We start from the raw sequence: 15,077 nt of genomic DNA on the forward strand, positions 1-15,077 counted from the left end.
AGAACTGAGAACTCAGCAGTGGTGTGGTTAGAAGACATGATTTAGATGATACAGAGCAATTATAAAAGCTTAAATCCAATTAAAGTACTATACGTATCGCACATTGTCCTTATTACTGGTGAGGAACGGAGACATAACTTAAAAAAATCACTAAATTCTAGTCATTAGTGATGCCGAAAGAACCCTAAACCATTCTTCAACAGCAGCTTTTTAATGTTGATATGTCAGGAATAATCATGTCCACCCTGACACTGACCTGAGCTGATGACAGAGGAAGAGGAGGAGGAGGAGGAGGGGGCGGAGTAATGGGAATTGACAGCTGTCACTCATGGTCATCAGGAACAGATGGACCAGTGACCTCAGCGGCATTAGTGCGGCATCTGTTCGAGTGATTTCAGCCTAACGCTGAGTGGAGACACCGCAGAAGCACTCACTCTGCTCTAATGGACACTTCACTCTCCTCGTTGTAGGTACGATCATAAATAAAACCACAAATGTATCAGACGCCACGCTGATAATCTGTCTACGTTGTCTACGAGGCAAAACACAACCACAGGAATGAAGTACCGGAGTCCCGACTCAGCACAAAAGCATGACGATGTGTCTCAAATGGTGCTGCATATTTAACACTATACACTAAGCACTTATATTATATAAAAATACTGCTTGTATTTTTATGTAATATAAAATATTTCTCCATTTCTAAAATATAAAATGCAATACATTATAGAATAATGAAATTTCTCAATTTCTAAAAAATGTTCTAAATATTTGTATATAAAATACAGTACAATACAACATATTTACTAAAATATTTCTTACAATCTACAACATTTATGGTATTTTTAAAAACTATTAGTTAAAAAAAATTGTGTATTGAAATAACCATAAAAATGACCATCCCTACCAATATTTAAAAAGAAAAAAAATGTATGACTAATTTTCTAAATATTTCTAAATAGAATATACAATATCATCTAAAATATTTCTGGTGTTTTTAAATAATATTAGTTAGAATGAGCATATTCAAATAGAAAAAAATAACCATCACTACTAATAACATTTTTATTTAATTAGTTATAAAAAAAAATGCCTAATCAAAAAAATGTTTTTTTAATTTTTTTCTAAATATTTCTAAATAAAATAAAGTAAAATTGTTTTTAATGTATTTCTAAACATTTTAAAAATAAAATATAATATAATATAATATAATATAATATAATATAATATAATATAATATAATATAATATAATATAATATAATATAATAACTATATTTTTTAAAATATTTCTTACAAACTATTAGGTAAAAAGGTGCATATTCAAACAGCAAAAAATAAGCAAATTTTTTAAAATATAAAAATATATATTTATTATATTTATATTAAATATATTTAAATTTCTATCAAATATCATGTCAAATATTAATGCTATTTTTTATAGTAGTAGAGTAAAGACATTTGCATATTCAAATAGCAAATAAATAACCAAAAATGTTTATTTATTTCTAAATAATTTCAAATATAATGTAATTTCTGGTATTTTTATTTTTAAATATTACTAGTTAAAAATATGCATAATCAAATAGGAAAAATGGTTATATGATTAGTAAAAAGTGCCAACATTTTTTAAATTTAATTCACAAAAAAGGATACACCTAATCGTAAAACTGTTTTAATTACATAATAATACACAATTTATTTTATTTATTTAATTTTTTATTCATTATGCGTATTCTGTACCTATGCATCATTTTGAACATTAGCCCTGAGCAGTGCATTATGGGATTTCTCGAGCACTGAATATTCCCCATTATGCTTTCAGACTAAAAATGATTAAGTTTTCAAAAAAGTGCAGTAGATAGTGAACAGGGGCCAGTTTTCAGTTTGAGTTGTAGGCGAAATCAGTGCTCACACTTAAGCCACACCCCCACAAAACCTGAATGTTAGTGTGACAGGCAGAGCTTTCTGAATCAACAACTACAACAACAAAAAAGAGACACCTCCTTTGTCCTGATTGGTTGAAAGTTAGTGGTCCACATCATTTATTTTTTTCTTCCATCGATGAGCCTTTATTGCCACCGAGATCAGACTTTTTTCCTCTGATCAGATATTTTATGCCAGAACTTGAGGAGAACTTCGCCTGATATTACAAGATTTAAAAATCAGAGATTCCACCTTTAATGAAACTCTCAGTGTGTAAAAATACATCCATCCCTTAAGCAGAGGAAGAGCGTTAGGAGGAAAAGTGATGCTTTCGTCCTTCCTCACGTTACACTGCTGTATAATGCAGTCTGAAGAACGTAATGTAATTGGTTATGCTTTATTTCATTCGCCTGCATTAGCACGTCTCACCTTGTCCAGCTTCGCCTCAATCTCCACCACTTCAGTCTCCACCTCATCGATGTTCGCCCTGAAACACACCAAACAACGTGAAGTTACTGCACTGCTCCAGAAATACTTCTTTATGCTCCACCACCATCATCGCAACACTAACTGAGGTTAGAGCTTTCAGAAGAATGGCGTTCATCGCTCCAGTACAGTTTCCAGAGACGTGTAGAGGAAATGACAAGGCGTGTTAAAGCCGTTCTGGCGCAGTAGCTGCTAACTAACACACTTTATATTGTTTTTTCCTTCCTGGACACTACCACCCCACAGACTGAATATATCTTTCTCATTGTCTCAAAGACATTTTGATAAAGGCTTGTAGTAGAAAAGTCAATAATAATGTATAATTAAGCCTGTAGATTGCAGGAGAAGCAGTGAGGAGCATGGCGTATGTGGGAAGCTTGAGAAAAGGTGAAGCTTCTAGGTGAAGCTCCTCATGAAGCTGGTTGAGAAGCTGCCACAGATATCATATCACGATACCTGAAGACACGATATGTTTCACAATATATAGGTTTGCTTTTCACAGTTTTAATGGCTCACTACAAAATTAGTTGCTTCTAATCTGTTGGTAAATTGCTCTTTTTAAAAAATTTGAAAAAAGCATATATCATGATACCGGCGATATGTCCGAAAAGTGTATCGTGACATAATTCGTCATGATATTACATCATCATATTGCCTAATCCTATCAGGAATAGTGTAACAAAGTAAATTCTTAACACTTTTCATGGTCAATGCATAACATATCCTGTGTTATTTCATAGCATGACGTCTGTATTATTATTCTAAAATAGAAAAAAATAGAAAATAGAAAAAATATGAAGAAAACCCTTTAATGTGTGTATGCGTACTGTATGGAAGTGCAAGACTGTGATTCATTACAATTCATCACAACATCGATAAACAGCCTTATTTATTTGTTTGTTTGTTTGTTGATTGATTGATTGATTGATTGATTGAAATGTTGGGATTATGACACTGCAACACATTTACCCATCGGATGTCGTTTTGGCTGAAAATAGCCAAAAATAAATAGACCAAACTTCCACACACAACATACCTTGACAACTTCAAGAACCCATAAACATATTTCACCAAAACTACTTTGTTTTGTCAAAATGTCAATATAATGACCATTATTTAGCACTATGTTTCTTTATACATTTATTTTCCATCCCATCCTGATGATACAGATGCTCCTGAAGGATAATCACTTTTACAAATAAGTGTATATCAGTCTTTTACACTTTCTCTTCTCATGAATATGTGTTCATTCCTTGTTCTGTGTTCGTCATACGCAGGACGAAGGTGTGATCTGGAGCCGGAGCCGATTGATGGCTCATAAATCAGAGTGAACCTGTGAGTATGACGCGATTGTTAAATAAAGAGAAATGACAGCAGTGACGTGGTGTTCTTGTGAAAAGTAAAACTGCTGAAGTGTTGTCAGTGTTGCTAAGGGCTGAAGTTATTTTCAGTAAGACGCCTTTGTGCTAGCTGAGTGGATCCGACGGAGCTTTGCATCACCTGAGACAGCATGAGACAGAGAGAAGAAAGAAATGTGCTAGACTGCGTTCATAAGTCACTCTCTAAAAATGATTAACTCACCACAACGTCACAATTTCAACTAGTCTCGAATCTAATGGCAGCATCTGGTGAAATGGAAATGTAATAGTTTGTCTGATCCTCAGCATTAATCACAACGATGAGCCACAGTGACCTTTAATGGCACTCACCCACCCTGCTGGCACTGAATCTGAGAAAGAGTTGGTGTGTATCATCTCAGCTCTCTCAGACAACAATAACTGAGTCATTGTTTGACCAAACAAGAGAGAGACAGAGAGAGAGAGAAAAAAGACTTTTTACATAACCAGTTGAATTTCAATAACCCTTTCAATAACTCAAAATTAAATGTGCAAAGATAAAAAAAAACATAATCTATAATGCCATGCTTCTCCAGAGCTGCTTTTCTGATCTGGGTATGAATGCTAACACTTCATACTTGGACATGGTGATACTTGTTTGTTAACATTATCAACCTTTCTCGACTACGGTGATAAAATATTTTTATCCTCTATCAATCGAAAAATTGGTTGTTAGCCTAATTTATACCACAGTGCAGTTGAATTCTCAATTCTGATTGGTCAGACGATTGATTAATTTTCTGTAACAGCAGCTCTGACAGTAGGTCTGGCTGCATGTTTTATCTGAATGCTCTCGTTCTAATAAGTGAACTTACGCAAGGAGTTGTATGGCAGATGAATTTAGGAAAATTGAGTGTAATTGTTGATATGGTGCAATTCTCTGTAAGGAGACATTTAATATTTTTGGAAGGAGTCTCCAGTGTCAGCGCTTTGTAAAAATGTTCTGACATGGGAAAGTCTTTCCGAGTTTTTGATAACATGACAAGAGAGAAAAAAAAAAAACCACTGGTGAGGGAGCATCTGTTTATAGCTGCTATATAAGTGATAACATTAACTAACATGTTTCATAGATTTTCCACAATTGGAAAGTCTATAAATGGATAAAATAAAGGATATGTCATTAGTCAATAAATAAGTTGTGGTTGGCCGGCGTCAAGTGCCTCGGAGGAAAAGGTTCCTGGAACTACAACACAACAACAATCAGCCGTTTTTCCTCTAGTGGAAACTCAGGAACTTAGAAAGCTCCTGAAAAGGTTCCTGCAGTGGAAATGCACGGGTTCTCTTCTGCTTTTTTGTACAATTAACTTTCCTGACTCATATTTGTGAAGACTTTGTCAGGACTCAATTTGTTTTTTTGATAAATGATGAAACATTTCTTGGGAGTGAACTCAGACTTCTGGAGCTGAGCTTAGCGGCCGAATCTGGCAGTCAGGGAAGTAAAATATAACTGAGACACACACCCACTGCGAGCCAGTGAACTCATCTACACACTGTCTGCCAGCTAATGAAGGGCTGCATGTGTGTGTGTGTGTGTGTGTGTGTGTGTTTCACTGACAGAGTGATGAGAGAGAGAGAGAGAGAGAGAGAGAGAGAGAGAGAGAAAGATGCCGACTGCCAGTAATTCAACACAGACAAAACAGAGAAGAGACACACAGCGCCTGGGTAACTGTGTGCCAAACCTCCATGTCTGAGACGAAATGGGAGATTTTTTTTTGTCCAGATGTAGACCCATATTTATTTAGACCGAAAATGCCTGCGTCCTGCTGTTTATCCTGTGGAAATCTCCCTCTTTTGCCCATCACTCCTGTTGGATGTGAGAATGAACTCACTGCCTGAGAAATGCTGCATCACAGGGCAGCGTAACACACTCAGAGAAAAGTTGTGCAATCCGCCCTCTTCCACATACTCGAGCTCAGAGATGCTTACGATTGGCTAGTGTCTCTGTGATTGACAGGGGAAAGAGAGGCCGCAATCCCTCCCACCCAGAAAGCACAGCCAATTTTGCTCTTTTGGACCCACGGCCATGGGTGTCTGTGGCAATTTCGAGATTTTAACTTGCGATCAACTGACAACAGAGTGAACACTTTTTTGTTGCACTACTTGAGAGCTCCTTTCTCTGAAAATGCAGCTACCAAGAAACCACACACTTCCACTGTTCGAAGACTTTTGCAGTAACCAAACTTAATGTTACAGCTTTGACTGTTATAAAGCCCTGATACTGGAGACTCCTTCCATAAATGTTTTAATAAATGTCTCTGCACAGCCTTTAAGCCTCTCCTGAAGCCCTCTCTTTTACAGTGCACATTTTTACTAAAATAGCAATATGTAAAAAATAATAATAATAAATTGACTAAATATTTCTTTAATGCTTTGTGATGGTGAGTGGTGTGCAGTGTGTGCATCTTGAGTCGATTTGCACCAAATGAAATACACGTTTTCATTTAAATATAATTAGCATTAGTATGGATAACTCAGATTACCATTAGACTTACTGGAAATTCAAAGTGCACGGGGTTTCAATAAGTGTCCAGACTGCAATGTGGACATGGCTGTGTAACGTGGGTGGGTTTGTGTTAGTGTGTGTGTGTTTCCTGAGTGGAAAGGCACATGCTTGGAGGACAGCTGTCCTATCTGACCCTCAGGCTCTCTCTCTCTCTCACTCTCTTGCTCTCTTTCTCTCTCTCTCTCTCTGACTGTCCTGCTTCATTGCACATGGCACTCCAAAGACCTACGGGCACATCCCCACCTTCCCCTGGGGGATGTAACCATGGTAACTGATGCTGGCAGGGGGCTGACCCGTCTCACCCAACACACTTCTGTCTACTCTCTGAATACTCTCCTGAAGACTGACAGTTGGTCAGTGGATAACTGTGATGTCATCTTTACTTTCATTACACTGTATAATCAGGAGCTGTTGAATTCTGGATTCTGATTGGTCAGAAGCTGTTGATTAATTTCTTATAACAGCAGCTCTGACTGTAGCAAAGCAAATCACTTGTTTCATTTAGCATTACTACTCCACATACAGTGAATGGTAGGTAATTGTTGATAAACTGATGATACGTTGATGTTTGTTTAAACGTAACATACCCTACTTGGTTAATGTTTCTCGTTGCACCTCAGTTCTGTGGCAGATGCTTCTTTTTACGGAATCCCACCACCTGCTGCGTTACACACAAACTGAGGTCATACTGTTGAGTTAAATTATGTTAGTTGCCGCTTTTTAGCCTTCTGGGCAAGTATGGGGCTGGGAAAGCACTCTGGTGCAGTGGTCTTGCTAGTGAATTTATGATTTGTCCACCCCGTAATACAGGATTACAAAGGGATTTAAAAAGAGAACAATCCCACGCACACCTCTAACATCATCTATTTCCGTTCCACTGGAAAGTACAGTCTGGCTGAGGTGTTTCAGCCCAGCTGCTCCATGATTGCCTCAATACTGATGATGGATGTCATTATTGTGCCCTTGAGCGAGGCACTTAATGCCAAGCTGTTCCAGGGACACTGTGTGCTCAGACTGTTAACATCACCTCTGCCATGTTGGACAAAAATCTTATCTAAATATAAAATATAAAATATACATATTACAGAGCTTTTACTCAACCGTCAGCCACTTTAGTCTCCCATCATCAAGGGGAAACTCAAAACCATACTCAGATTTCTTTTCTTAAGTTCATTTCTTAAGTTCCTAAGTTTAGGATCAGAATTTAGAACAAAGAAGCAGCTGAGAACAGACACGCTAATGAGCACAAAGCTGGCATCTCTATTATGGCTATCTTCTTGGCTAAGGTACTTGTATATTCTGCCAAAATGTACCCGCTGAGATGGGCACTACCCTTTAAATGGGGTGCCAATAATAACGAGACACAACTTATGTACACTATTAAAGGCTTCAGCATACTTAAGGCTGATGATGCCTCCAAGATGATGCACGAATAAGAAAACACCTTCATGAGGTTACAAACTTTGGGGTTTTGTTTTGGCTGTCATGTACATGTACATGTACTCCAGTCCTGCAGGTGGTGCCGTGAACATTGCACAACAATTACCATGACCATCCATCTTGGAATGAATCGGCTAGTTTATAACGACCAATCGTAGAATTTCACGTGGCACGTTCATCGTCAGATAATAGACATAGCAATCCCTTCATTTTTCCAAAGCTATCTGTCCACGTAGTCTGGAACAAAATTGACACAATGTTCACTTTAATCAAACGTAGCTGATCAGGCAAGATACCTGTTTTTTTTTTTATTTTAATGTTGCTTCATGCTTAAATCGTCTCCCATACACATATTCAATACAAGGACTCAAGACTACTCTAATGTTTCTCCATTTTGTTCTGCCAATAGCCTTCAACATAGACAGACAGTGTAACAGTGCTGAGAGAGGGGAGGGGGGTCTGGGCTCTCCTTCCTCCCACCCAAAGAGCTACATCCTGTCTGAGACATGACACCATCAGTCTGAATATTGATCCCTTTATTGGTGTAGAGTCTTTAGGTTTTGTCTCAGTCAGAAAAGGAGGAAGGATGTGCGGCGTAGTGAGGGAGGGGCTTTTCTTGTAACCGTTCCATGGGTTAAGGCTGATTTTTGGTTAGAAGGCGTTGATTCATTTTCTATAATTTTTGCCCGACCAATCACAGGTTTATATTAATATGCTCCTTCTAATATGGTGGTATCATTTCTATAGTAACAATTTACAGAGACTTTTAGCAGAGACATTTATTTAGCATTTTTGGAAGGAGTCTCCAGTGTCAGCAAGGTTCCTGGCATTAGACATTCTTCAGGATGGAGGGCTTTGCAGTTTCTCGGTAACATGACAAAGTGTATTTCCTACAAACTTCACGCTTATAGAGAGCGAAAAAGAGGCTGGCGAGGGAATGACTGACTACAGCTGTTATAATATAAGGGATAATTGGAACTAACATGTTTTGCAGTCATTCCACAACATACAATGTAACTATAAACAGATAAAAAAATTGTGTTGTTTTTTAATAAATAAAATTTGTCAGAGTTGAAATCTCACTGTGGTATAAAAGGAATAAAACACTCCAGGATGTGTTGTTATAGGAAAATAATACACTTCCGAGGGATAACAGTAACTCTGCTTCAATGCAGGCTGCATCACACCACCACAGAGCTGTTAAGGGGTAAAACCTGATTTAAAAAAACTTTCCTCAACTAATACCAGCAGATGAATTTCCTGGAGGATCAAAGTTTTAGAGAATAAAACCAGAAAGCAACCACCTGGCATGTTTTATTGTTCATTCTCTAAAGCAGGCCTTAAGCAGGCCATGTGTTAAGTCATGAGGTCAAACCCAGAACATAAAACAGCGTACCAAGCATTATTTTCCAGGATGTTAGCAGCTTTTTTTTTGCCTTTTTTTTTTTTACTTGCTTTGAGTCTTCCCGAGGAAGATCAGTATATGAGTCACATCCAAAAAGGCATCCTCCATCCCTCTCCTTTATTTACTATAACACTACTGTAGTCACTTCCTCTCTCAAACACACTGCACACACACGCTGGTGCACTAACGACCTCCCAGAGACACCCATGCTGTAATTAATCACTCACGCTCTGATGATGATGAATCACTACACTGGCTATGGTCAGGGATTCAGATGCAGATAGCAATTCCTTATCAGTGCATTTATATACTTACACACAGGGTCTGCTCAGAAACATCAATACTGATATATCAGTTTCCTGATGTCTCTATGTAGCTAATATTCACTTAATGCTACATTTAAAATGTCTGTTTATATCTAAGCTATTTCATTTTGGTTTATTTCTCTTCTTATTTTCTCTAGCTGGTATTGCACTGTTTCTGCCATTGAGATAAGCAACGAACTACTTTATATCACACCACTGTTGAATTCTTGAATCTGATTATCTGTCTGCTGTCGTTTCTATAGTAACAACTAACACAAGGACTTGTATGTTGGATGCGTCACATAAATTAATAAAAAAATAAAATAAATGAGTTTTCTGTAAGGAGTCTCCACTGTCAGTGGTTTGTTTTCCAACAGTCTTCAGGATGGAGGGCTTTGCAATTACTTGGTAAGGTGACAAACTGCGTTATTTTTGTCTTATTTACTTCTGCATGCCACATTGTATGTCTTACACATGTTGTTTATGTAATGTATCACTTGATTGTATGAATACCTACACTAAACTCACATGAAAACACTTGAGCCATACACTCTAACTTGGTCTGATAGGAAATTTTCTGTCCTTCAGTATTTCTTGATTTCCTGTGCCAGCTTTGAACCTACCTGCTCCAAAAATCTGCAAACACTCCAAGACAAATCAAGCCCAACTGTGAACTGTTACATTTATAGCATCTAGCAGATGTCCTTATCCAAAGAGACAAAGAGAAATGCTTTGTAGTCTCCATCAAAAACATACCCTCATGCTAGTTCACTACATCAGGGACTAAGAATACCATCAAGCTAAAATTATTACTCGGGGGCCAAGCACCAAAGATGCATAGTTGTGAATTGTGGCTGTCATTGGGGTAAAATATGCATAGCCCCATGGCTATAAATATAAAATTGAGAGAGGACATCATGCAAGCAGGGCTAACGGTCTAGCTTTCCAGCAGATTACTATGATCGGCAGATCACTACACCCAACATTTCAAACCCCACTGATTTAATTATTGGTGCTCTAAATCCAAGTTGATCCCTTCCCTTTGATCCTTGGCCAACATGGCTCCTCCCACAGTCACACTCCATCAACTCAGCCAACACCTCCCACAATGCACTGGTGTCTCCACTGAGAACTCTTGGCATCAGCTCTCAGGTGGAAACTGATTTTGGCACGGATGCAGTCAGAAAACGCAAAATCAGTACATGTGGGTGGTATCTTTTCTCACACACGATTCCCACAGGCTGTGGTTTGGGAATTGTTGGTATGCTAAAGCCAGCTGGACTCACTTAAGCCTGCCAGAGAGCGACTAAACACACATAGTTCACCACAACTTGGCTGTCAGTTCTAGAATGTAAAGCATCAACAGTCAGAATATAAAGAATTTGGAAAAGTGTAAAAGTGAGGGTGTTCTGTTCTCTTTCTCTTCTGGCTCACAATGCAGATCTCTCGGCTGCTTGCATTCTGACCCATCCAAAGTCAGATCCAATTTTGATGCAGTTCTCTCAGCTGCTTGCATTCTGACCCATCCCAAGTCAGACTCAATTTCATCCAGAGACTTTGAGAGGGTTTATCTCTAGAACATTTGCCTAGTGCATTCTTCTTGGCCAGCCACCATGGGCGAGGACAATCACTCAACTAAACCAGCATGCAGATGTTCTGAGATATGGCATGGATATTAAGCCGAACAGAAATCGTCTGTTAACAAATGGGAACTTAGATCAACAGCAATTCTGGGTTTGCGCAGCACTGTCGATTGTTTAACTGCTACATTGATTTGTTTCAGGCAGCTGAAAGCTTGGCGGAGTCACAAGTCTCAGTTCTTAAAGACAGATTAGGACAGCTGAGAATGCTTCCGTTAAACTGGCCTCCTTTCAAATGAAAAAAGAATCCAAGTATGCTTGTTGTGTGAGAGGGAAAAGTTATGTCCGTGCTTCCTCTGGCAGATTGGAAAGTTTTAAATAATGGTAACATGTTTCTGCTCTCCAACCTTGGCATGTGCATCCTCTACGATCATTCGGGGACAGAAAGACAGGAGTGTCCAAGTCTCTTTGAAAGATTAATACCCTTTTGGCTCTGTGGAACCGGACACTGCTGGTTAAGCAACACAGACCTTCTCCCACAGATAACATTCTGCAGACTATTACTATTACCCTTTGGGAGTCTGGCTCTGTTATCGCCCATCGCTGGCCAAAACCAGCTGCTGAACTCTAGAGTGTGAGAGATGGATCTGTATCAGGGGTGTGATGAAAATCTGAAATGGTTATAACATTATGCAATTCAAGTACAGATAATGATGTTACAAAGCAGTGTTGTCAGGTTAGGAGATTTCTAAATCAGGATAGTTTTACTTTATCTCTTTTCAGGACCTGAAAGCATAATGTGAGGTTTACCATTTTAATAAGCAGAGAAATACAGTTAGATACTGATTAATTTCTGGTCTGGTTTTAGTAAAAAAAATCAGATCAGACAACCTAAATGGGTCTGGAAAATTCTTCTGGGTTTGGAAACAACAGGTAAAGTTGCTAGCTTACAGCTCCAGGGTCTCAGGTTTTATCCTGAGTTACTGTCTGCACATTCTCTCTGTGTTCATGTTGGTTTCCTCTAGTTTCCTCTCACCTAACAAAAACATGGCAGTAGGGAGTTTGGCTATGATAAATTGCCCCTAGTTGTGAACGAGTATGTGAATATGTGTGCATGGTGCCCTGCAATGGACTGATGTACCATCCAGGGTGTAATGCTGCCTCATGTCCATTGTTCCGAGGACAGACTCAAGATCCACAGTGACCTTGACCAGGATATAGCACTTACTGAAGATGAATGAAAGTTGATTAAGCAATATTACCTTAACCAACTACTTCACAAAGACGTTTTATTTCAGTGGTGGTCATAAAAATAACCTGAGTTGCTTGAGTTTTTTATTAATGGTGATAATGATAATGCTCCAAGCCCCTGAAGTTACCAGTTCAGTGTTGAAACCATTTGTCAGACAAAAACCATCTTATTTGCAGTAGAAATATAAAGAACTCTTCTAGATTATGTACCAGCAATGGCACTAAAAAGACTGTCTGTGGTTGTGTTTGCAGTTGTGGTTGAGGTCTTTGTTAATTAAAATGCTATTAATTCAGCATCTAATATTCTATGATAACAGGTTCAGGAGACTTATTATTTAAACTATTAACGTTTCTCGGGTTTACCCCAACAACCTTAAACCTATACTTACACAATCCCTGTTGTTCACACACATTTTATTGTCTCTAATATGTGATCAGGAGGAAAAAGCAAGGAAACCAGAGAGGACAGATCCTCTGCAGTGACAGTAAGTGTGAAACCTCCTTCCTTCCTGTCATCCTTTACAAGGCCACGCTGCTTCGGCTGATAAAGCTCTGGCCTGAGTGATATGGAATAATCCATGGAGTGTGTTAAGGCTCTGATCCACAGTGGGAAGAAAAAATATCAGAGAAGGTCAGAGGAACGATGTGCGAACTGTAAATTCTCAGGGCTCGGACAATTTGTGAGAAACATAACAGCTATAGGGAAAATATGCCACTTGGCAGTTCTCAGTATTTCCAGGAATGTGGAACTAGCATTGTCATGGCAATACCCTTGAGGCAGGTTTTTTAAGATAACTTAGATTAGAGAGTTGCATAAACGTTTTGCACTAACGGCTTTACATTCCTTCACTGACAAAAGCATTTAAATTATCTTTAATCAGTCATTTGCAATTCAGTTACAATGAATCTGGGCTATTGTGAAACTCAAAATGTATCATTTTCGCATTGTATCCTTATTATGATAATGATCTGTCAGTTTGCTCGAGTAGCATGCTGTGCAGTATCACAATCAAGTACATATTTCACAGGAAATGCAGCCAAACCCCGCAGGCCATTCTAATGAGCTGATTAGTCACTCTCAATTTAGCTGAAGCTCAGGCATGACCCTCTGAGTGCTGACCTCTGACCCCTGCCGAGAGAGCAGCTGCCCCCATGCTGCCTCATCCCAGCCGGGATTAGACAACACAAGAGCTGTCAGGGATACACAGGGCAGGAGGCCGCAGTGACTCCACACATTTCCACACCCCCATGCACGTTCTCTGATGGACGGTCGCCAGAAGAGGCAGGGTCAGTCCGAAGGGTTTCCCGCTTTTTTCCTCCCTGACATTCACCAGATGCAGCAAACCCTTCAACCCAAAAATGTGTTTCCGTTTCTTAATGTATCCCATCTTATTACAAGAGCATAATAATGAAAGGATTTTCCTTACAAATTCAAGAGGTTATCACTATATTGCTTTCCCAATCATAAGAAAGTAGAAAGAATTTAAAATACTGCCATCAGCTTAATTTTTTTTTTATCAGATAAGGTCTTTACCCACTTTAGTTTTTTTTACTTCATCACCTAATTCTAGTCTACATTTACGCTATCTGAAGTTGCTCTTACAGGGCGAGATAAGCAGTTAAGTGAAGACGGAGCTTGGCACACGTCTCCTCCCCCTGGGATCAGTATCACTCAGCAGAAGTGGAGGGTGTCACTTTCGACTTTCAGCACGTGATTAGTCAACGAAAGTGTATGATAATACAGAGCTGGAAATAATCAGATACAGTTCAAGTAAACAAAGGAAGCCTGAGAGTAATGAAATCCTGGTGCAGTGTTATGATGACTTTAAAGTAAGCAACACTTTACAGCAAATTAATAAAACAAAAAATCAGAGCCTAATTTTTGAGGGCACAAAATGAAGCATTAGCAGAAATCTCAATAAGAACAAAAGACTTTGTTTTCCAGAGCGGCTTTATTTTCTCCAGCAGATGTCTAATTAGTGTGGCGTGCTGTCCTCATTAACCACGGCCAGTTTCCGTAAATACAGACGGATGAGTTGTCTGAAGAAAGACGGTCTGAAAAACGTGGCAGATGGCAATGGGTTTGACCAAAGAACTTTCCGTGTGACTCATATGTGTCTCATATACTCCATCATAACAGATAAGCATCCAAATAAAAACACTGGCCACTTTAAACAGAACACCTGTACACCTGCCTTTTCTTGCAACTATCCAATCAGCACAATGCATAAAATCATGCAGAGACTGGTCAACAGCTTCAGTTAATGTTCACACCAAACATCAGAATGGGGAAAAAAATGTGATCACAGTGACCAGTACAGTCTTTAGAGTGGTGTTTAACCCAAAAACTCCAACGTTCTGCAGGGAGAAACACCTTGTTGATGAGAGAGGTCAGATGAGAATGGCCAGACTGGATAAAGCTCAAAGGAAGTCCACAGTGACTGAAATAACCACTCTTTACAACCATGGTGAGCAAAAAAGAATCTCAAAAGGCACAATATGCTGAACCTTGAGGAGGATAGGCTGCAAGAGCATGAGAACACACCAGGTTCCACTCCTGTTATCCAAGAACAGGAACCTGAGGCAGAAAATATAGAGAACTGAGTGCATTGTGTGTTTCTTTGTAACATGACAAGCTGCATTTTGTCTCATTAACTAATAAACAGAGAAAAAAAGAGAGGGCTGTGAGGGAACAACTGTTCATAGCTGTTAGGACAGGAACTAAGTTGTTTTTTTGAAACAAAAAAAGTATGACTTTTCGTTGTTTAATAAATGAAAAACTGTCA

General features: G+C 38.7%; 1 protein-coding gene across 1 annotated transcript in view; it reads right to left on the bottom strand.

Annotated features, from left to right (window-relative positions):
• acap3a (ArfGAP with coiled-coil, ankyrin repeat and PH domains 3a) overlaps positions 1-15,077 on the bottom strand; it is a 59,916-nt gene that overhangs the window by 29,547 nt on the left and 15,292 nt on the right. Inside the window, exon 2 of the mRNA XM_053240642.1 lies at positions 2,354-2,411. Within this exon, the coding sequence (XP_053096617.1) occupies positions 2,354-2,411 (58 nt within the window). The remainder of the gene's footprint in view (positions 1-2,353; positions 2,412-15,077) is intronic.

The sequence above is a fragment of the Pangasianodon hypophthalmus genome, chromosome 16, assembly GCF_027358585.1.
Source record: "Pangasianodon hypophthalmus isolate fPanHyp1 chromosome 16, fPanHyp1.pri, whole genome shotgun sequence".
In the NCBI taxonomy this organism is placed as follows: domain Eukaryota; kingdom Metazoa; phylum Chordata; class Actinopteri; order Siluriformes; family Pangasiidae; genus Pangasianodon; species Pangasianodon hypophthalmus.